Source organism: Chelon labrosus (genome assembly GCF_963514085.1).
Source record: "Chelon labrosus genome assembly, chromosome: 24".
Taxonomy (NCBI): Eukaryota; Metazoa; Chordata; class Actinopteri; order Mugiliformes; family Mugilidae; genus Chelon; species Chelon labrosus.
The window spans coordinates 11801716-11826711 of record NC_140357.1 but is presented as its reverse complement, the minus strand read 5'-3'; the positions used below and the strand labels follow the sequence as shown (position 1 = coordinate 11826711).

The following is a 24996-nucleotide window of genomic DNA, read 5'->3' as shown; positions in this document are numbered from 1 at the left end:
CCAGAGTCTGTAGTGATGCCTTCACAGGTGAAAACACAGTGGGTCTTTTCAGCATCACAGCTTTCTGACACAGTGGGCGTAGGAACACCAGCTGATGCAAACAAACAAACATTTCATTAGAGTTCAGATGAATAAATTAATATATAAAACACAAACTTCAGTCATATTTCCTCCACTTACAGATGACGTTGATTTCAATTGGTTTCAGGGGTCTGTTGTTGATCTCTGGTGTGTAGCTGCCGCTGCACTCTAGTGTCACGCCTGGGAAGGTCAAGTCTCCAGTTCTGGTATTCAGTTCACATCGATCTAAAAGGACAATAAGTCATGTTTTTAAGGTTTTTACTTGAATTTTAAGAAGTTATTTACATTTAAAGGCTTTTTAAGATGATAAAATCTAAATCACCTCAAATAGAAAACGTAAAACCTGTAAAGATCAACTTCATTTATTAATTACAACTTCTTTTGTTTTCAAGGGTTTCATTAAAGGTGTTAAATACCTTTGAATTTTGGGTAGAAGTCAATCGTGTCTCCATACCACTCCACAGCGAGGTTTGAATTATGTTTCCATGTTATGCTGGTGATGGGAGCATCCACAGAGCCTGGACTAAGGACAACTGTGTCTCCTACTTTCTTGTAGTTGTCTGTAAAATAAAGAACAATATCAAAACCTGTCATCCTTTAAATAATAGCATCAAACTATATTTGTGTAGCTGTATACTCCTGTAGAGAACACAGTATCATTTGGGTCTTGGATAAACAGAATATTAATGGAGAAGAACAGCCCTCCGTTTTATTTACATTGACTTTTTGGACTTCATTTTAATTTGTAGTGAGATAATCTCTCATTTTCATGTTTTATTTCACCATACAAATACTGCAACACTGACACCGACCATCTGAATTATTCGTTTAGTGAAGAAAATGTAAAAAAATACAGAAACATCTACTTGGGAGGTTAATGTGGTACAGAAACGTTGTTTCTTCATATATTCCTCTATTCTGATAGAAAAACAAGCATGAGTGTCTAAGTCTCAACGACACTAAACATTAATATATAGTTTTATTTGCTGTGTAAATCTCAACAAAACTTCAACTTACCAGAGCTGGCCTGGACAGTTTCCAGAGTTAGAAGTGTGACCAACACGGTGGTTAAAGCTGACTTCATCGTCCTCTAAATTAATTGAAATTAAACAGAAAACACAAATGATAACTAAAAATCTACGCAGTTCATATTTCCTCTTCCTCATAAATGTTTCTGCTTTCTACCGTATAAAGGATAAATTTCTTCAAAATATAGACACATCCTTAATCAGTTTATTTATTATGGATGACTTACCTGAGATCATAAAATGAAGCGCATGAAACCGATGAAGTTTGGAAACTTTTTTATATTAATTAATGAACAAAATCTTCCTTTCTAATCTCAAACGGGCGAGAGACACCGGTAGTGGTGAGTGGGAGTGTCTGACAGACAGACGTCGTTCTGTGTACCCCGGGTCTCCAACGTCCGGGTCTGAAACATATAGACTGTATATAAAACATCAATACTAAAGGTAACACATGTGGACTGGAATAAGAAAACAATGATTAAGTGATAAAGTTTTCACTGCAGAGACTGGAAGTCCTGTTAGTTCATCTCCTCATGTTGAACATCTACTGCAGCCTATAGAACTATACACAGACAAACAGACATGTTCATTAATGTGTTTTGTTCATGAGGATAATATTTATTGCAGGCTGCGTTACTTTTAGCCATAGCCGTGACTAGACCCCCTCAGTGGTATGATCCACCTCTCTCGTTTACCGCTTCCTTCCTCACGCAGCGCGCACACCTTAGGTTTGGTTGACCACCTGAGGCGCGTGGCTCCTATCAGATACCAAACGATCTATTTACTTTATCACTCAGCACCAACATATTCGAGTCATTAGCATCAGCCCTAACTTTTACTGTTGTTGTTATTGTTCCGTAGGAGTTTACTAGCTGATGTTTGTTTCTCTCTCTGGTAGCTAATAGTGCAGGTTGTCAATCAACCTCTGTTCATAGTTTATATTAAGCTTTTGGTTTGTGCATATGTGTTGATGTTAAAGCCAAGGTTTAAGACCTAATACTGTCTATCTACAGAGGACATTTACAGCTTTTGCAATGATTTGTTTTGCACTTATTGTTCCTACCTCATTTTCTCATTTAAATGAAGTTTCTTTAAACCAAATTATAGCTTTGTGACACAGTAGTTTGACATTAAAGGAAGATGTGTTCTCTCATTTATTGTTGTCTTTCCAGTCTTTGGTGGAGGATGCTCAGCACCCCTAAAGCTCTGACCCTAGAATCTCTCCTGGTTGTAGCTCTGTGTATCTGATGATCATAAATGTTACCTCCTTTACGTGGTGGAATAATATTTCTCAACCTCAAACTGAGACTCTTGGTTTAAAAGTGTCATCACTCCTCTATCTCGTTCTGACTTCAGAGTTGGTTTGATAACAGAGCTTCCGTTAGTCAACTGAGTTCATGAAGTCAACATTATGCACATGTTTTGTCACATATTGAACAGGAGGTGATACTGATCCTAGTATTTGTTTACTGTATGTGAACCCAGACCAGTCAGGAATGAAGGAATCACAGGATGTAGAGGGAGAGGCAGCTTGTTCAACTCAGTCAGAATCACTTTCTTTCATTTCTCTGGCGCCTTTGTTGCTGTGATAGAAGCTGTGGTTGATGGGTGTCAATGTGTGCAACAAGAAACCAGTGACACCAACAGACTGAATGAACTGATCAGGAAGGCTGGCTCTGTCATTGGCTGCAGACTGGAGACCTCTGAAGCAGTGGTGGACAGGAGGACACTGAACAAACTCTTATCTATCAGCTTGTTATTTTTAGCACAGCAGCCACACATATATACATACCTTCACAGAACCATCTGTCACACTGGGCAATGCGCGACGGATGTGTCGTTCTCTGTCACATGATAAAATAACCGTCTGTGAGTATACGTATGAGTATGAGTATCCAATACAATGTGTCGACAAAAATAAAATAAATAAATGAATAAATCTTCCAGTGGTTTTCAAGCATCCTGTATTCTAATGTCAGCTGATCTCCTTATTCATCAACATGAATGAATCAATCTAGTTTAGATTTATTTCTAGTTTATTTAGTTACCAGCTCCAAGGACAGAATCTTTTAAAAGTCTCTCATTACTAACGAACAGACATCACTTGATCAGGTGATCATTTCTAACAGTGGTTGAATGAATGAGTTAAACTCCTCTTCCACAGATCAGCCCTCTGAGATCACTGTAGATATTTACTGATGTGAAACTAATTGTTGGTGATGAAAGGGTTGAGGACTTCTTTGCTGCCTTCAGAGCTGACTGGATTTTCCACCTTACAGATAAATGAAGGATCCTTCACCTCCTAGAAATCCAGAGGAAAAAAGCTCATGAACCAAAATGCTACTTTTGTCTTTTTACTTCCAGATTATAGAAGATGATGTTTGGTGTAAAGTCCCAGAGCGATGCTTGAATATGTCACATTCACCTACTAACACCATCATCATGTTTGTACCTTTGTTATGTTGAGCTCCTTGGTTTGACTCTTCATCTCGTCACCTGACCACCAGGTATAGGTGACTGGTTCAGAGTCTGTAGTGATGCCTTCACAGGTGAGAACACAGTGGGTCTTTTCAGCATCACAGCTTTCTGACACAGTGGGTGTAGGAACTTCAGCTGATAGAAACAAACAAACATTTCATTAGAGTTCAGATGAATAAATTAATATATAAAACACAAACTTCAGTCATATTTCCTCCACTTACTGATAACCCCGATTTCAGTTTTGTTCAGGACTCTGTTGTTGATCTCTGCTGTGTAGCTGCCGCTGTCCTCTAGTGTCAGGTTAGAGATGGTCAGCTCTCCAGTTGTGGTATTCAGCGTACATCGATCTAAAAGGACAATAAGTCATGTTTTTAAGGTTTTTACTTGAATTTTAAGGAGTTATTTACGTTTGAAAGCTTTTTAAGATGTTAAAATCTAAATCACCTCAAATAGAAAACGTAAAACCCGTAAAGATCAACTTCATTTATTAATTACAACTTCTTCAGATGAAATCAGAAGCTTGACTGAAGGTGTTTGGTTTGTTTTCAAGAGTTTCATTAAAGGTGTTAAATACCTTTGAATTTCAGGTAGAAGTAAATCTCGTCTCCAATCCACACCACAGCAAATTTTGCATTATATTTCCATATTATGCTGGTGATGGGAGCATCCACAGAGCCTGGACTAAGGATAACTGTGTCTCCTACTTTCTTGTAAATGCCTGTAAAATAAAGAACAATATCAAAACCTGTCATTCTTTAAATTATAGCACCAAACTGTATTTGTGTAGCTGTATACTCCTGTAGAGAACACAGTATCATTTGGGTCTTTTGATTAATCACAGATTCAAGACATTTAAGACAAAGATTGGGGAATTTAAAAAAAAAAAAAAAAAAAGTGATTGGATAATATTTTTTTTGTCCTGGTAGTCAGGAGGTTTGACGGGGTTGCTTTTTTGACCTTTATTGACCTTAAATTTGTTTTGCACTTATTGTTCCTACCTCATCTTCTCATTTAAATGCAGTTTCTTTAAACCAAATGATAGCTTTGTGACTCAGTAGTTTGACATTAAAGGAAGATGTGTTCTCTCATTTATTGTTGTCTTTCCAGTCTTTGGTGGAGGATGCTCAGCACCCCTAAAGCTCTGACCCTAGAACCTCTCCTGGTTGTCGCTCTGTGTATCTGATGATCATAAATGTTACTTCCTTTACGTGGTGGAATAATATTTCTCAACCTCAAACTGAGACTCTTGGTTTAAAAGTGTCATCACACCTCTATCTCGTTCTGACTTCAGAGTTGGTTTCATAACCGAGCTTCAGTTAAGTCAACTGAGTTCATGAAGTCAACATTATGCACATGTTTTGTCACATATTGAACAGGAGGTAGTACTGATCCTAGTATTTGTTTACTGTATGTGAACTCAGACCAGTCAGGAATGAAGGAATCACAGGATGTAGAGGGAGAGGCAGCTTGTTCAACTCAGTCAGAATTTCTCCGGCGTCTTTGTTGCTGTGTGAGAAGCTGTGGTTGATGGGTGTCAATGTGTGCAACAAGAAACCAGTGACACCAACAGACTGAATGAAGTGATCAGGAAGGCTGGCTCTGTCATTGGCTGCAGACTGGAGACCTCTGAAGCAGTGGTGGACAGGAGGACACTGAACAAAATCTTATCTATCAACTTATTATTTTTAGCACAGCAGCCACACATATATACATACCTTCACAGAACCATCTGTCACACTGGGCAATGTGCGACGGATGTGTCGTTCTCTGTCACATGATAAAATAACCGTCTGTGAGTATACGTATGAGTATGTGTATCCAATACAATGTGTCGACAAAAATAAAATAAATAAATGAATAAATCTTCCAGTGGTTTTCAAGCATCCTGTATTCTAATGTCAGCTGATCTCCTTATTCATCAACATGAATGAATCAATCTAGTTTAGATTTATTTCTAGTTTATTTAGTTACCAGCTCCAAGGACAGAATCTTTTAAAAGTCTCTCATTACTAACGAACAGACATCACTTGATCAGGTGATCATTTCTAACAGTGGTTGAATGAATGAGTTAAACTCCTCTTCCACAGATCAGACCTCTGAGATCACTGTGTAGATATTTACTGATGTGAAACTCACTGTTACTGGTGATGAAAGGGTTGAAGATTTCTTTGCTGCCTTCAGAGCTGACTGGATTTTCCACCGCACAGCTAATCAAACGCATATCTGATTCCTCCTAGATATCCAGAGGAAAAAAGCTCATGAACCAAAATGCTACTTTTGTCTTTATATTTCCAGATTATAGAAGATGATGTTTGGTGTAAAGTCTCAGAGCGATGCTTGAATATGTCACATTCACCTACTAACACCATCATCATGTTTGTACCTTTGTTAAGTTGAGCTCCTTCTCTTGATACCACAAGGCCCTGCCATCTAATATCCAGTAATAGGTGAGTGGTTCAGCGTCTGTAGTGTTGACTTCACAGGTGAAAACACAGTAGGTCATCTCATCGTCACAGCTTGTGGAGATAGTGGGAGTAGGAACAGCAGCTGATGGAAACAAACATTTAATTAGAGTTCAGATGAATAAATTAATATATAAAACACAAACTTCAGTCACAATGTACATACAGATAACGTTGATTTTAGTTGTTTTGATGGCGTCACCATTGATCTCTGCTGTGTAGCTGCCGCTGTCCTCTAGTGTCAGAGCTGAGATGGTCAGCTCTCCAGTTGTGGTATCCAGCGTACATCGATCTGAAAGGACAATAAGTCATGTTTTTAAGGTTTTTACTTGAATTTTAAGGAGTTATTTACATTTAAAGGCTTTTTGAGATGTTAACATCTAAATCACCTCAAATAGAAAACGTAAAACCCCGTAAAGATCAACTTCATTTATTAATTACAACTTCTTCAGATGAAATCAGAAGCTTGACTTGTTCTCAAGGGTTTCATTAAAGGTGTTAAATACCTTTGAATTTCGGGTAGAAGTCAATCTCGTCTCCATTCCACTCCACAGCGAAGTTTGAATTATGTTTCCATGTTATGCTGGTGATGGGAGCAGACACAGAGCCTGGACTAAGGACAACTCTGCGTCCTACTTTCTTGTAGATGTCTGTAAAATAAAGAACAATATCAAAACCTGTCATTCTTTAAATTATAGCACCAAACTATATTTGTGTAGCTGTATACTCCTGTAGAGCACACAGTATCATTTGGGTCTTTATAATTTGATTAATCACAGATTTAAGATGTTTGCACCACATAAGTAGAATATTAATGGAGGAGAACAGCCCTCCACTTTATTTACATTGACTTTTTGGACTTTAGTTTAATTTGTAACTCTGTGTAAACACTGCAACACTGACACCAACCATCTGAATTAGAAAAAAATACAGAAAAATCTCCATGGGATGTTAATGTGGTAAGCAAGCTTTGTTTCTTCATGTATTCCTCTATTCTGATAGTTTAGTTTTAGTTTAGTTTATTTCAAACATGTGCGGGTAACATAACAAAGTAAACTGAAAACAAACAAATCCAATAAGAATAGTCAAAACAACAATAATAATGTGAACCCAACATGTCCGAAAAGGAGTAGGATGAAGCATATGCTTATTAAATCTACCCCTTCTCCACTACTCAGTTAGCGATCTTATCTCTCCAGATATATATATTTACTAAAAAAAGAAAAGAATTAGAAAAAAACTTATGAAAACACCCGATTGCTAAAGCCCTTCTTCCTCCCTGTACCTCGTGAAAGCCATATATTTGTACCGCTTTTTAGGACATGAGCTTGAGCTCCACACACAGTCTGTTCCACAGCCTCACTCCACAAACTGAAGGACAAAAACCTTTTAATGTTGTACGTGCCCGCTGATGTTTTAAGTTGAACTCACCCCTCAGATTATAACACCCAACTCTGTGAAAAAACAATTTTTGAATATTTCCAGGAAGTAGATTGTTTCTTGCTTTGTACATGATTTGTGCTGTTTGGAAATGAACCAGGTCACTGAATTTTAATGTTTTTGATTTTAAGAATAGTGAATTTGTGTGGTCTCTATAACCGGCATTAAGAATTATTCTTATGGCTCCTCTTTTCTGCAGTATGGATAGAGATTGTATTGTACATTTATAAGTATTGCCCCAAACCTCTGCACAGTATTGTAAATATGGTAAAATCAGTGAACAGTAGAGGATGTGGAGTGATTTGTGGTCCAGAATGTGTTTTGCGACTTCCAGTTTATTTTATCATCAGTTGTTACCCCAAGAAACTTGTTTTCATGTACCCTTTCAACGTCCACCCCATCTACTTGTAACTGTACTTGTGTATTCTTATTGCAATTGCCAAATAACATGAATTTTGTTTTACTTAAGTTTAACGATAATTTGTTTCTGTCAAACCACATTTTCAGTTTGCACATTTCAGTGGTGATCCTCCCCAGTAGTTCACCTAAATCCCCCCCACAACAAAAAATACTAGTGCCATCTGTAAATAACACTAATTTTAATGTACTTTAAACTTTGCATATGTCATTTATAAATAGTTTTGGACCTAATACTGACCCCTGTGGGACGCCACAAGCAATGTCCAAGCATGATGATGAATGTTCCCCCAACTTCACAAATTGTTTTCTGTTACTTATATAACTTCTCACCCAGTGCAATACTAACCCCTGATCCCGTACAGTTCAAGTTTATTGATTAATATATTGTGATTAATTGTATCAAAAGCTTTTTTGAGATCTACGAATACTCCAACTGAATGCAGTTTTTGATCTATAGCGTTTGTGATCTCCTCAATTGATTCTGTTAATGCCAGTGATGCTGAGCTGTTTGCTCTAAATCTGTATTGACTGTCAGAAAGTAATTTATGTTTGTTTATGAATGTGTCTAATCTGTTATTGAATAGTTTTTCTAGAATTTTGGAGAATTGTGGAAGTAAAGAAACTGGCCTGTAATTTGTGAAGTGGTGTTTATCCCCGGTTTTATACAGCAGCACAAACTTTAGCTATTTTCATATTGTTAGGAAATTTTCCGGTTCGGAATGATAAGTTACAGATAAGTGATTCAGAAATCCCCTCAATGACCTTTTTTACAACTTTCATATCAATTTCATTTGAATCAGTAGATGTTTTGTATTTACATTTATTTACCGTATCTACAACCTAGCAATGAACCTGGAATTTTTCTTGCCGGGTTTGGTCAAAACCTGTCATTCTTTAAATTATAGCATCAAACTATATTTGTGTAGCTGTATACTCCTGTAGAGCACACAGTATCATTTGGGTCTTTATAGTTTGATTATTCACAGATTTAAGACATTTGCACCACATAAGTAGAATATTAATGGAGGAGAACAGCCCTCCATTTTATTTACATTGACTTTTTGGACTTTAGTTGTAACACTGTGTAAACACTGCAACACTGACACTGACCATCAGAATTAGAAAATAATACAGAAAAATCTCCTTGGGAGGTTAATGTGGTAAACAAGCGTTGTTTCTTCATATATTTTTCTGATAGAAAAACAAGCATGAGTGTCTAAGTCTCAAACACTAAACATTAATATACAGTTTTATTTATTGTGTATATCTCAACAAAACTTCAACTTACCAGAGCTGGCCTGGACAGTTTCCAGAGTTAGAAGTGTGATCAACACGGTGGTTAAAGCTGACTTCATCGTCCTCTAAATTCATTTAAATCAGACAGAAAACACAAATAATAACTAAATATCTACGCAATTTATATTTCCACTTCCTCATAAACGTTTATTTCTGCCTTTATGCGATGTTGACACATCCTTAATCAGTTTATTTATTATGGTTAACTTACCTGAAGCGGTTGGAACCGATGAAGTTTAGAAACGTTTTTTATATTAATTAATTTTCCGATGAACAAAGTCTTCCTTTCTAATCTCAGATGTTCGAGACGCACCGGTGTGAGAGTGGGCGTGTCTAACAGCCAGACGTCATTACGTATACCCCGGGTCTACGACGTCAGGGTCTGAACCACAGAAAAACATCAATACTAAAGGTAACAATAAGAAATCAGTGATTAAGTGATGAAGTTTTCCGTTAGTTCATCTCCTCATGTTGAACATCCACTGCCGTCATAAATGTTACCTCCTTTACGTGGTGGAATAATATTTCCCAACCTCAAACTGAGACTGTTGATTTAAAAGTGTCAACACTCCTCGATCTCGTTCTGACTTCAGAGCCCAACAACTGGACTCAACTGAGTTCATGAAGTCAACATTATGCACATATTTTGTCACATATTGAACAGGAGGTAGTACTGATCCTAGTATTTGTACACTGTATGTGAACCCAGCTGTGGTTGATGGGTGTCAATGTGTGCAGCAAGAAACTTGTGACACCAACAGACTGAATGAACTGATCAGGAAGGCTGGCTCTGTCATTGGCTGCAGACTGGAGACCTCTGAAGCAGTGGTGGACAGGAGGACACTGAACAAAGCACAGCAGCCACATGTTTTTAAACTTTATTCCATCTTCACATGTTAAACCCATTTCAACTGAAGAACTAATAAAATGACATGTTTTGAAAGATAAAAAAACGTATTTGTGATGCAAACGCACTATAAAAACAAGTTGCTAGCCTAAGAATGCTAGTGATTAGCTGTAATATGTACATTATATTAGTGAGACACAGGTCCCCTCTGTTTTCACAGCAGGTTTCACAGGACAAAAACAGTGTAATAGAAATGTCTGATGTGTAATACAAACAGTCTATGAGACAAAGCAGTAAAATCTGGTTGAGAGATGATAAATAAGACAAACACTGACTGAACAGATGTTCATCCTTCAGAGTATCTTCACCTGAGGTACAGGAGGAAGCTCTTCTCTAAAATCATCTCTGGTCGGCAGCAGTAATCAGCTCTCTGCTTTAAACTAGTGACAGTGATGATAAATGTATTTGGATCCATTCAAAGCACCATTTGGAATCTGAGGACATCTTGACTTTAAAGATGATCCCTGAGATAACGTCATTTAATATCATGTGAAAAAAATAAACAAGCTAAAAGTAAAGGGTCACTCACTCACTGGTTCATTCCTTCATGAGTGCCTCTACATAAACACTGCAGTGGTTTTTAGATATGCTTTGACCAGACCTTTCATCCTGAACACATTTTCCTCTGCTGGCTGAGACACTTGATCCCAAACAATAAAATATAAAACACATGAGGCAGCTTACCAGCATCAGACTTGGCTTTGGTAAAAGCATTGTTCCTCCTTAATGGAACAGACCAGCATAGAAACACTGACAAACAGGTAAATGACATTATCTTTTCTTATTTTAAGGTAAAGACGGTTCACATTTGCTCCTCTGCTTCTGCTGCCATGTCTGTTGTTTATTCATCGCTCTGCGTCCCTGCAGTCAAATGACACAACGTGTGAAACTGGCTGCTCACGGACATGTAGTCAAGTTGGTATCACACAAATCACACAGATTAGAAGATGAGAAGTCAAATGAACAGTGTGTGAACCATGGGCGTCACACCTTTTTCAACAAGGTGATTTCAGCTGAGTTGAAGTGGGGAAGAGAGTCAGAGAGTAACAGAGAACACAGGTCAAACAGCTTATTTTATATGGCCTGATGACCTCAGAGGTCACATGCCACTGTCAGCCAGTGAACTGCTTGGTCAGTTTTCACACCTGGAGGATTGTGGGACTTAGAGTTCTGGTGCTTCCCTTTGTTTCCAAGACATGTGGTTAACTTGGTTATGCATGGTGAGCTTCCATAGCTCACCACCAGGTTCAGGTCCCAACAAAGACATTAAGACAAATTTGGGGAAACAAATCTCAAGGACAAGCGGTTACAGAAAATGATTGTTCTAGTGGCGTCCTCTGGTGGACAGATGAGGAATTCATGACCCAGCAGCTGCTGCACCATTTAAAAAACTAACACGTGTAAATACACAAATACAACTTTACACAATCATCGTTGGTCCAACAGCAGTACTGATCCTCCGTACCTCTGCTTGTTCTCTACACTGAGCTGTAACAGTGGTCTTCCAGTGCATCAACAGAGGACATTGTGCATCATTAATGATCTGAAATACTCACTATGAAACCATTCATAGAGTTCCTTTGAGTTTAAAATAGATCCCTTAATATCATATGGCACAGACATGAGCTGCAGGAATCAGAAATGTAAAGTCGAATTAAATAAAATAAAATAAACCTTATATTTCCTCTGATAGAGTCGATGCTTCAAGTCTTTCAGGAGAAGGTAACAAATTGTCTTATCTGCTTGTTAAATGGTAAATGTCCTTGCTTTGATATAGCGCTTTTCTACCTATTGGTACTCAAAGCGCTTTACAGTCACAGACACATCTACCCATTTGCTCACACAAGCACTCACATTCACACACCAGTGCAAATTTGCAAATTCCCTCTTCAAAATACTTCAGCATTAGTTCTCATTTGCTTGCGTCTCCTCCACCTTTGGATTCAGGCTTCACTATTTGGCGTCATTGGTGTCTTCTCTGTTAAAAGAAACAATAGTTGTTACCACAATTAAACACCAAGCCACAGTTCATGGAGGAGCATCTAAGCTTTAACTTTTAAATAGTTATAAAAAACGTTCTATTCAGTAAAATAACTCACCAAGATCAGGAGGAGATTTGACAACTTATGACTTCTCTGATGAATTCTCTGATAAAATTATAAAAGACTTGTCAAGTGTTTTGTTTAAGTTTTTTGAAACTGTTTCTCCTTGGAGTCATTTTTATGATCAAGTTTAACTCACCAGGTCCATCATTGTTTTTTGTGGACTCATCAGTGTTCTGGTCTTGGAGAGGTGTTACGTTGTCTGAAAAATGTAAAACTGTCTTGTTATAATGTCTTCACTGATGGTGCAGTCCATCATCTGCTATTGGCTCTAACATCTTGAAACTCTTTAGATAGATCCGGCTCATATATTCAGACTTCCTGTTTTGCTTAAAAATACCAAAAGCAGCTTTAAAATGGTCATGAAAAAAAAAAAAAAAAAAAAACTGATCAGTGGTACCTGAGGAAGAAGAAGATCTTTGTGGCTCAGCAGGAGGTCTTTGGTTTGCTGGTGTCTCTGGTGTAGTCTCTGTTAAAATGACAAAGAAGTTGATGAAACTGTTTCTCCTTGGAGTCATTTTTAGGGTCAAGTTTAACTCACCAGGTTCATTGTTGGCCTCTAGGGACACCTCTTTGGCAGATTGTTCTTCTCCTTCTGAAAAATGTCAGATTGTGATCAAAAACAGATTATTCAGCTGTGGGAAATACCTACACATCAAGTCTTGTCAATGGTTGCAGCTTTTAAATAGTCATGAAAAATCATCCTACTCATCCCAATAACTCACCAGACTGATCACTGGTACCTGGGGAAGAAGGAGTTGGTGACTCAGCAGGAGCTTCTTGGTTCTCAGGTGTCTCTGATGTAGTCACTGTTAAAATGACAAAGAAATTGTCAAGTGTTTTGTTCATGTGTTTTGAAATAGTTTCTCCTTGGAGTCATTTTTATGATCAAGTTTAACTCACCAGGTCCATCATTGTTTTTTGTGGACTCATCAGTCTTCTGGTCTTGGGGAGATGTTACTTGGACGTCTGAAAAATGTCAGACTGTCTTGTTATAATGTCTTCACTGATGGTGCAGTCCATCATCTGCTATTGACTCTAGCATCTTGAAACTCTTTAGATAGATCCAGCTCATATATTCAGACTTCCTGTTTTGCTTAAAAATGGAAACACCCACAGATCAAGCTGTTGTCAATGGTTGCAGCTTTTAATTAGTCATGAAAAAACATCCTATTCACCCCAATAACTCACTAGATTGATCACTGGTACCTGAGGAAGGACCAGATGGTGGTGGCTCAGCAGCAGCTTCTGTGTCTTCTGGTTTCTCTAATGTAGTCACTGATAAAATGACAAAGAAATTGTCAAGTGTTTTGTTCATGTTTTTTGAAATAGTTTCTCCTTGGAGTCATTTTTATGATCAAGTTTAACTCACCAGTTCCATTAATGGTTCCTGTGGACACGTCCATTGTCTGGTCTTGAGGAGATGTTACTTGGACGTCTGAAAAATGTCAAACTGTCTTGTTATAATGTCGTCTCTGATGGTGCAGTCCATCATCTGCTATTGACTCTAACATCTTGAAACTCTTTGGTCTTCTGGTATCTTTGATGAATTAACTGATAAAAACAAGATAGTTTTTACTATCTGGGATCTCAAATGGGTGCAGCTTCAATTCTCAGTCAAATACTGGAGATAAATTTGATGTAGCTCTCTGCAACACGTTTGTTTTGCTGAGGAAGAAGTGTCCATGTAGCTCAACATGATCACATATGTGTTGTCAAGTTTACTCACCTGTTTCATTGATGGTTTCTAGATTGGATGATCCTTGGACTACATCCATGTTACCATTAAGCAACCGTTTCTTCTCTGTCAAATCATAAAAGAACTGTCATGACCAGCACATCTTTTAGTTACATACAGTAGCTTCAGCATTCACAGTTTTATCTCCTAATGAATGTAAAAACATTTAGCTTCTTTATAGACAGCCTCTTGTCTGGACTGATTTCTAAACTGATGAAAGAGTCAAAAGAATCATCAGGACAACAATGCATCTGTCAAACTGTGCAGGTTCACATAATTAAATCACATTTTACTCACCAGATACAGGTTTAGGAGAGGGCTGTGATGAGTCTGCTGTCAGAAAATAAAAGAACCGTCACGACGAGTGCACATCTTCAAAACATATTTACAAGGTAAGTCTTCAAATTCTTCTGACATAAAATCTACAAACTGCAGCTTTAGACTTTTCTCTGCACTGCAGATTGCTCTGAAAGGTGTCGTGATGAAAATAATTTATATAGAGCATTACTTAGACACAAATGATAGAAACACTGTTAGAATCAATCCAAGGACTCAACATATACCTGGTGGACATAACAAACATCACTACCTGTGTGACAGCATGGTCATGATCAGTACACCTGTCACTAATTTCTAACATTTTATAGAACAAACTTAAACATAACAAACAATAAAAGCAATAACTGTGAAGGCATACCACATCTGGAGAAGTGAACAATGGAAATAAATATGTTTATAATGATAATACACAAATCAATGTTAATTTGGTAGAATAATTATAATCTGCTGTGAATTCTTACCTGTTCTGCGTTTGTAAATGAAGAAACCAACGACACCAACGACAACTACAACACCAACAATGGAACCAACGACCAGCAGTATCAATAACCAGTACAGACCGTTATTGTTATTCCCTACAAAAAAATAAATAAATAAAACCTGTAAATGGTTTGTAAGCACGCTGTATTCTAATGTTAGCTGAGACACTTCTGAGAATATGATGTAGATAAATGTAGATGAGAAACTCACCATTGGTGGAGGAGGTGATGAAAGGGTTGAGGACTTCTTTGCTGCTTTCAGAGCTGACTGGGTTTTCCATCATACAGATAAATGAAGGATCCTTCTCCTCCTAGAAAACCAGAGAAAAACAACATGAACCAAAATCGTACTTTTGTCTTTGCTTTCAAGTGACACATGATCTTAATCCAAATCTTATCACTTGATCTGTCTGTTACTGATCACATTCACCTTTGTTATGTTGAGCTCCTTGGTTTTACTCTTCATCTTGTTACCTGACAACCAGGTATAGACGACTGGTCCAGCGTCTGTAGTGATGCCTTCACAGGCGAGAACACAGTGGGTCTTTTCAGCATCACAGCTTTCTGACACAGTGGGTGTAGGAACTTCAGCTGATGGAAACAAACAAACGTTTCATTAGAGTTCAGATGAATAAATTATCAGATATTCCAGACTAGCTTCAGTCATATTTCCTCCACTTACAGATAACCAGGATCTTAGTTATGTTCATGACTCTGTCGTTGATCTCTGGTGTGTAGCTGCCACTGTCCTCTAGTGTCAGGCCTGAGATGATCAGCTCTCCAGTTGTTGTTTTCAGCGTACATCGATCTAAAAGGACAATAAGTCATGTTTTTAAGGTTTTTATTTTAAGGATAAATTTGTAATAAATTGGACTGACTGCTCAGTTCAAGTTCTCTGTGATTATTTGAGTATTATAACATTTTATTAAGATGCAGAAATTCCTTAATTTAAAGTATACTTCAGGGTTTCAATTCTATGCGTTTAGTCGATTATAATTATAATCTATCAAGTCCATGTGGGCATCCATTAATAATCTTTATAACTGAAATCCATCCACATGTCTGTATTTTTCAATAAGACTTCAATATATTCAGGTAGTTGTGTTTTGTTATCTAAAAAAAAAAAAGCACTTAGCAAACCCTTATCCATGAATAAATCTTAAATGGCTGTACCTGTAAAGTATTCAATGGTGTCTCCAAACCACTCCACGACGATGTTCGATCCATGTTTCCACACTATGACGTTGATGATATCAGTCACAGAGCCTGGACTAAGGACAACTTCATTACCTACTTTCTTGTAGATGTCTGCAAAAGAAAATACAATTTGAACACACTTATTTTTTTAAAATAGCCATGGTTACAGATAAAACACAGTTCAGCCATAAAACATTACAACCAACTGTAAATGGATTGAACTGAGATCTGGAGAGTTTGGAGGCCAAGTCAACACCTTGAACTTGAACTCAAATCATTCCTGAACCAATGTTGCTTTGTGGCAGGAAGCATCACCTGACTGAAAGAAACCATCAGGGAATAAAAGAATGAAAGTGTGGACGAGGTGTGCAGCAGTGCTTAGGTTGGTGGTATGTGCCACATCTAAATCAATGTTAGGACCAACGTTGTTGCAGTAAAACTTGACACCTTTTCATCAGAACCAGCATTACTTTCTTCAGCAGTTTGAGCTACGATCAAGCGTTGGTTGGATCAGAGCACCCTAGACAGTCTTTGCTCCCCACATGTATCAGTGATCCTTGGCCGCCCACAACCATCTTCTCCTTCTTTGGTCCACTTCTGTAGACCAGGAATACTCCAAGAACTGCAGTTTTGGGAATGTTCTGACCGAGTTGTCTAGACATCACAACTTTATCCTTGTCTTTTTCCTGCTTCTAACATCAACTCTGAGGACAAAATGTCCCCCAATATATTCCACCCACTGACAGGAGCCATGACAACCAGAGAATCAGCATTATTCACTTCACCTGTTAGTGGTTATAATGTTATGGCCGACTGGTGTAGACATTTGCTGATATGACAACTCACCTGTGTTGGAGATGAGGACCGGGTTGACGACTTGTTTGCTGCTTTTAGAGCTGACTGGGTTTAACATCTTACACCAGAAGAAAGACGACTTCTCCTCCTAGAAATCCAGTAAAAACTACATTAGATTGAAGCTCATGAAACAAACAAACATATTACAGCTTCTTGAGAGAAGTTTTGCAGAGAAAGTTATTTTTTAAAAACAATTACATTAGTAATGTGACTCAAACCTAATGATGAAGACTTCCCTCCAAATGTAGAATTTTTTTTCCAGGAAATCATAAAAATTGTAAAGTACTGAGTGTTTCTATCCACCACCATCAATACTGGTACATGTACTTTGTACTGCTCCCAGTAGATATATGTATAACTGCTATTGAATTTAAGAAGCTAGTTTGTTTACTTTACCTTTTTTGTTGTTTTTCATTTTAAAAAAAAATGACCCAGGAAACTTCACACAAGAAATCCAATGTACCTGCACAAACAGCCATTAAGTCTAATCTAATCTAATCTAATCCTGTGTGCACTGCATATGCTGCTGAAACACTGGAAATGTCCCCACTGTGGGATAAATTAAAGGATTATCTCACCTCATCTTGTGTTATATTTAAAACCCTGTGTGCATTTACATACAATTTGACCAAATATATATATCAGATGCAATCAGTGGAAATAACACATGAACTTGTGAAATACTTTGTAATCTACACTGCAACAACATCTGTCTGTTACTGATCACATTCACCTTTGTTATGTTGAGCTCCTTGGTTTCACTCTTCATCTCGCCACCTGACCACCAGGTATAGTTGACTGGTCCAGAGTCTGTAGTGATGCCTTCACAGGTGAGAACACAGTGGGTCTTTTCATCATCACAGCTTTCTGACACAGTGGGTGTAGGAACTTCAGCTGATGGAAACAAACAAACATTTCATTAGAGTTCAGATGAATAAATTAATATATAAAACACAAACTTCAGTCATATTTCCTCCACTTACAGATAACCAGGATTTCAGTTGGGTTCAGGACTCTGTTGTTGATCTCTGGTGTGTAGCTGCCGCTGTCCTCTAGTGTCAGGCCTGAGATGGTCAGTTCTCCAGTTTTGGTGTTCAGTTTAAAGCGACCTAAAATTATATCAACAGTTATCTACCAAAGAAGACTGAAGGTGTTCTGTGTGTTTTCAGGGATTTAATTAAAGGTGTTTGTAGTGTGACTATCAGGACTAAGTTAGACACTGAGAGGAGAAAGTCTCTATTTAACACATTTGAGAACACATACTTTTTGTTATATCATTACACGGATGGATTTGAATGACTAAGCTATGATAAACAATAGCTTAAGCGGTCAACAGAAAAATCAGCACCCTACCTCACCCTCTCTCTGTATCAAACAAACAGATCCACAGGCAGATGCAGGTGATATTCATTGAGCAACCATTCATCCAGTCACACCCACTACCCCTGGTAACCAGTGAGAAACACCTTTACGGCGTTAAATACCTTTGTAGTTCGGGTAGAAGTCAATCTTGTCTCCATACCACTCCTCAGCGAGGTTTGAATTATGTTTCCATGTTATGCTGGTGATGGGAGCATCCACAGAGTCTGGACTAAGGACAACTGTGTCTCCTACTTTCTTGTAGATGTCTGTAAAATAAAGAACAATATCAAAACCTGTCATTCTTTAAATGATAACACCAAACTATATTTGTGTAGCTGTATACTCCTGTAGAGCACACAGTATAGTTTGGGTCTTTATAGTTTGATAAACAGAATATTAATAGAGGAGAACAGCCCTCCATTTTATTTGCATTGACTTTTTGGACTCAATTTTAATTTGTAGTGAGATAATCTCTAATTTCATCTTTTATTTCACCACAAAAACACTGCAACACTGACACCGACCATCTGAATTGATTGTTTAGTGCAGAAAATGTAAAAAAATAATAAAAAAAAATACGAATAAATTTACTTGGGAGTTTAATGTGGTAAATGTAGCCTTTGACATTTCCGCAGCAGTCTATTGTCCACACAGTCACCACGGTTGCTAACTAGCAGCAGCTAATGGCTAATAATCACGGGAGAAAATAACTGACACTCCATCGTCTTTTTGGCCTGGAACTCATCACACACTCACGCTGGCCATTTATTTTGCACATGCCCATTATATACATCTCGGTGCACGCAGGCACTCACGTTCAGCATGACATCACTGCGTGGGCTATTTAACATGACTTTGCCACTATTTATCAAATATGCTTAACATTAAAGAAACGTTGTTTCTTCATATATTTCTCTATTCTGATAGAGAAATATATGAAGAAACGTTGTTTCTTCATATATTTTTCTGATAGAGAAACAAGCATGAGTGTCTAAGTCTCAAACACTAAACATTAATATACAGTTTTATATTTGCTGTGTATATCTCAACAAAACTTCAACTTACCAGAGCTGGCCTGGACAGTTTCCAGAGTTAGAAGCGTGATCAACACGGTGGTTAAAGCTGACTTCATCGTCCTCTAAATTAATTTAAGTCAGACAGAAAACACAAATGATACTGCTAACAATGTCAGAAACTATCCCAGGAAACAGAAGCTGTGAATAAAATAAATTAAGCAGTATTTAAACGACAACCAGGAACAACAGCGTTCTCGAGCCGTGCCCTTGTGAAACTGAAAGTAGCCTAATAGAATTGCGCAGTTAAATTTCTCCACTTCCTCAACCGTAAAAAGGCTAAATTTAATCAAAATATTAATTAATCGGTTTATTTATAATGGATGACTTACCTGAAATCACAAAATGGAGCGCTAGAAACCGATGAAGTTTAGAAACGTTTGTTTTTATCCATGAAGAGCTGCCTCTTCCTTGTCGGAGGAATCTTTTCCTCTCCTTCAGCCCAGGTTCTTTCTACCTATTGGAAAGGTGAACTGACAGTTTATTTAGCAGCAGAGAATATGTACAGAGTCAGCGCTGAGACTTCAGCTTAACCCCCTTATGGGTGGAAAAGGAGCCCCCAACTATGTGTGCACAGAAGTTTTATTCCATCTGGGCTCCACCCGAGGACATTAGGAGGAGCGCAGCCTTTAGTGTATCAGTAGTTTTTCATGTGTAGCCGAGGCCGGCTCTAACTGGTTTCTACAAGGTGAAGAACACTTCTTTCTGTTTTTGCCTTCACATAACTGTTTAATATCCAACAAATCCCCCTTAAAAGGTCCTGTCATATAAAATCATAGAAATCTCTTATAAAACGGGTGTATGGATGCAACATGAACTATATGTGTAACCTGGACCTCCTTCCAGCAGTCACGTGAACGTGCTCCCCCAGACACGTTGCCATCTCTCCGGTAGGCTCAGGTTGTGTATGTAACAGTCTGGAAAATCAACTAACATTGTCTATGTGTATATAAAAAAAAAAAAAATATATATATATATATATATATATAACTCAAAGCTTAAGCAGAAAAGCAAGCAGCAGAGCAAAACACTATTCTAACAAGGTGAGATCAGTTATTGTAGACCCTAACTCAGACTATATCCTCCAGATCAGGCTCATCATGGTCAGTTCCTTCATCTGGATAATGGAACGGCCTCTCCTGGTTCTCGGGTACTCGCTCGGATCAAGCAGGGCTACATTCTCAGTGAGGTTCATCTGATAGGCTGGAGGCGCTCCTTTTAACTCCATATTCCCAGCGCCTTGTCCATACATCACACCATGAGAACTCTAATGCAGGGAATGCAACAACAAGCACACAGAGCAAACACTACAAAGGCAACAGCTAATGACGTGGCTACACGAGCTGCTAAGTTTCCCCATTCACCAAAGAATTGATCAAGCAGGCCAGATAGGGGATCAGAGACCCTGGAATGTTCTTTGAGCTCATTTGAGAGGGCTCTGAGGCCTCTCAGGGTTTTAGTCAGAGATCCGTCAGGGGCCACAGGTGTTATTGGGGATAAACGTACAGCACATTTCTCCAAACATGCTACAGACACCTCCTCTGTCAGCCAGTATCATATCTAATGCAAGTCTATTCTGATATGTTGTCAGTGAGGTGGCAGATAGTTGACCATGTACAGCCTCAAACCCATCTCTAGTGCAGTTTGCCAACCTCTGAATATTATAGTGTAAGTAGTTTATCCTGTCTACATTTTTGTTAGGGGTAATCCAAATGAATATGGATTCCCATCCAGCCGCAATCTGATTCGTTAATTTATACTCATCCGGTACTCCTCGGTGTATTCCGATGGCGTCTATCCAGACGGGGCTGCCCTCATCGAAGTCAGCATATCTCTTCTTTCGGGACACAGTGTTTTTTGTTTTGGCTCAGATCATCTGGAATTGCCTCTTCCTTCACGGGGATAATCTGTATGGGAGATAACAGGGAAACAAGAGCACACCTGCCCCCCCAAGTTCTCGGGCAGGTGATCATGCAACACCTTTCCTCCACAATACCACCATACATCAGCTCGAGCCACAGAGAGCTGGTTCCCTAAGTCACTTCCAGTAACACCTCTTTATTTAACTGGCCTAGATCATCCGTCTTACTACCATTGCCCTCACTGCTAATGCAAGACACATTGGAAAATAGGTTTGGTGTAAACATTGGGGATACGGCTCCTTTTGGTACGACAGGTTATATCTTATCCCATCCTGAGCATACTTGGGTTATCTTTAGACATTACCTCTCTCTCGTCGTGTTCGAATTTTGGGTCCCCCTGTTGGTGTAGTCTTTCTAGGTGGAATGTTTATATTTGGAAACACATCACTTGACTGAGTTTGTAATTTATCTATCACATCCTGCCATAAAAGACAACTATCAAACCTACCACTGCCAAACAGGCCAGTGTAGACCACGACCCAAAGGTCAACATTTGATTCTTCCTCTGTTTCTTCACCTATATCTCTTAGGTGCTTTCTGATTTCTCTAAGGTTTCTTTCTGTGGATGGCTCTCCTCTTCTACAGTGTGTTTTGTGCCAGTATCTACTCACTTTAGTCTGCTCCTCATCCAGCCAGACTCTCACACCGTACGTGGTCGATGACACTACTTTGAACGGGCCGATCCACCTTGGCTCATCCCACAGAGGCAAAACATCACAGCGTCCTGCAACTGTTTCACATAATTGGCTGTTTCTTTCTCCTGACTGGCAAGGTCAGGGGTTTCTCCGCTGTGCAGGTTGTTGGTTAATGGACAGGGCATTTTTCTTCCTGTTAACAGCTCATGTGGTGAGAGTCCTATGGCATCGCTTGGGCTGGATCTCAGTGAGAACAGGACCAAAGGCAGAGCCTCTGTCCATTTCATTTTTGTTTCATTACATATTTTAGCCAGTTGTTTAATTGACTGATTAGCTCTCTCTACCAGCCCCTATGATGCTAGGTGGTCCTTTACGTGGTGGAATAATATTTCCCAACCTCAAACTGAGACTGCTGATTTAAAAGTGTCATCACTCCTCTATCTCATTCTGACTTCAGAGCTCCCGTTTAGCCTCGTTAACAAAACCGAGTTCAGCTGAGTTCATGAAGTCAACATTATGCACATATTATGTCACATATTGAACAGGAGGTAGTACTGATCCTAGTATTTGTTTACTATATGTGAACCCAGACCAGTCAGGAATGAAGGAATCACAGGATGTAGAGGGAGAGGCAGCTTGTTCAGCTCAGTGAGAATCAGTTTCTCTGATTTCTCTGGCACCTTCAGCACCACCTGGCCTTTGTTACTGTGTGAGAAGCTGTGGTTGATGGGCGTCAATGTGTGCGGCAAGATGCAAGAAACCAGTGACACCAACAGACTGAAAGAACTGATCAGGAAGGCTGGCTCTGTCATTGGCTGCAGACTGGAGACCTCTGAAGCAGTGGTGGACAGGAGGACACTGAACAAAGCACAGCAGCCACATGTTTTTAAACTTTATTCCATCTTCACATGTTAAACCCATTTCAACTGAAGAACTAATAAAATAATGTGTTTTGAAAGATAAAAAACGTATTTGTGATGCAAGCGCACTATGAAAACAAGTTGCTAGCCAAGGAATGCTAGTGATTAGCTGTAATATGTACATTATATTAGTGAGACACAGGTCCCCTCTGCTTTCACAGCAGGTCTCACAGGACAAAAACAGTGTAATAGAAATGTTTGATGTGTAATACAAACAGTCTATGAGACAAAACAGTAAAATATGGTTGAGAGATGATAAATAAGACAAACACTGACTGAACAGATGTTCATCCTTCAGCGTTGCTTCACCTGAGGTACAAGAGGAAGCTCTTCTCTAAAATCATCTCTGGTCAGCAGCAGTAATCAGCTCTCTGCTTTAAACTAGTGACAGTGATGATAAATGTATTTGGATCCATTCAACGCACCATTTGGAATCTGAGGACATCTTCACTATAAAGATGATCCCTTAGATAATGTCATTTAATATCAGGTGAAAAAACTAAACAAGCGACGAATAAAGGGTCACTCCCTGACTGGTTCATTCCTTCATGAGTGCCTCTACATAAACACTGCAGTGGTTTTTAGATATGCTTTGACCAGACCTTCCATCCTGAACACATTTTCCTCTGCTGGCTGAGACACTTGATCCCAAACAATAAAATATAAAAGAACAACAGGCAAACCCTAAATCACCTCAACGGTCAATGACAGAAAATATTCGGTTAACGTGACCCCTGGTCCCGACACAGGAGAACCATTTCATCAGGAAACGATTCAACTGTCCACCTGAAGGACACTCCTTTGAAGACAACAACGTCAAAATTTTAGCCAGAGAAGACAGATGGTTTGAAAAAGGAGTAAAGGAGGACGTCTATGTCAGATTGGAGGAACCTTCTGTACATGAAGGAGGTGGACTGAGATATAATCTGTCCCCAATAAGTTTCACCCCTGTTTACACCTTAAGGGTTGCCTTTCTTAAACGCTTTTTGGATAGATGGTTTAACTAACCTGTGCTTGCCTTCAGTTCACACACTGTTCATTTGACTTCTCATCTTCTAATGTGTGTGATTTGTGTGATACCAACTTGACTACATGTCTGTGAGCAGCCAGTTTCACACGTTGTGTCATTTGACTGCAGGGACGTCGAGCGGTGAAGAAACAACAGATATGGCAGCAGAAGCAGAGGAGCAGACGTGAACCGTCTTTACCTTAAAAAAAGAAAAGATAATGCCATTTACCTGTTTGTCAGTGTTTCTATGCTGGTCTGTTCCTTTAAGGAGGAAAAGTACTTTTACCAAAGCCAAGTCTGATGCTGGTAAGCTGCCTGTTGTTCTTTTATATTTTATTGTTTGGGATCAAGTGTCTCAGCCAGCAGAGGAAAATGTGTTCAGGATGGAAGGTCTGGTCAAAGCATATCTAAAAACCACTGCAGTGTTTATGTAGAGGCACTCATGAAGGAATGAACCAGTCAGGGAGTGACCCTTTATTCGTCGCTTGTTTAGTTTTTTCACCTGATATTAAATGACATTATCTAAGGGATCATCTTTATAGTGAAGATGTCCTCAGATTCCAAATGGTGCGTTGAATGGATCCAAATACATTTATCATCACTGTCACTAGTTTAAAGCAGAGAGCTGATTACTGCTGCTGACCAGAGATGATTTTAGAGAAGAGCTTCCTCTTGTACCTCAGGTGAAGCAACGCTGAAGGATGAACATCTGTTCAGTCAGTGTTTGTCTTATTTATCATCTCTCAACCATATTTTACTGTTTTGTCTCATAGACTGTTTGTATTACACATCAAACATTTCTATTACACTGTTTTTGTCCTGTGAGACCTGCTGTGAAAGCAGAGGGGACCTGTGTCTCACTAATATAATGTACATATTACAGCTAATCACTAGCATTCCTTGGCTAGCAACTTGTTTTCATAGTGCGCTTGCATCACAAATACGTTTTTTATCTTTCAAAACACATTATTTTATTAGTTCTTCAGTTGAAATGGGTTTAACATGTGAAGATGGAATAAAGTTTAAAAACATGTGGCTGCTGTGCTTTGTTCAGTGTCCTCCTGTCCACCACTGCTTCAGAGGTCTCCAGTCTGCAGCCAATGACAGAGCCAGCCTTCCTGATCAGTTCTTTCAGTCTGTTGGTGTCACTGGTTTCTTGCATCTTGCCGCACACATTGACGCCCATCAACCACAGCTTCTCACACAGTAACAAAGGCCAGGTGGTGCTGAAGGTGCCAGAGAAATCAAAG

The 24996-nt window shown here is 38.8% G+C and overlaps 1 protein-coding gene across 3 annotated transcripts; it reads right to left on the bottom strand.

Moving 5' to 3' along the window:
• Positions 1–10073: 10073 nt before the first annotated feature.
• On the bottom strand, positions 10074–24972 carry LOC311509023 (T-lymphocyte surface antigen Ly-9-like). Of its 3 annotated transcripts, XM_084574041.1 has the most exons (24): positions 21794–24972; positions 20331–21167; positions 19593–19717; positions 19253–19325; positions 18310–18453; positions 17809–17934; positions 17559–17719; positions 16817–16913; positions 15947–16081; positions 15456–15581; positions 15204–15364; positions 14985–15084; positions 14756–14869; positions 14253–14288; positions 13947–14021; positions 13590–13655; positions 13409–13495; positions 13121–13186; positions 12943–13026; positions 12759–12812; positions 12618–12686; positions 12357–12419; positions 12215–12262; positions 10074–12093 (listed from the first exon to the last, which is right to left on the bottom strand). In XM_084574041.1, the coding sequence occupies exons 4-23, from the start codon at positions 19317–19319 to the stop codon at positions 12240–12242; spliced, it is 1854 nt and encodes a 617-aa protein (XP_084430167.1). In that variant the 5' UTR covers positions 19320–19325; positions 19593–19717; positions 20331–21167; positions 21794–24972; the 3' UTR covers positions 10074–12093; positions 12215–12239. The 3 variants fall into 3 exon arrangements, with proteins under 3 accessions (XP_084430167.1, XP_084430166.1, XP_084430168.1); XM_084574040.1 differs by having other exon boundaries at positions 20331–24972; XM_084574042.1 differs by having other exon boundaries at positions 19593–19713; positions 20331–24972.
• Between the last annotated feature and the right edge of the window lie 24 nt (positions 24973–24996).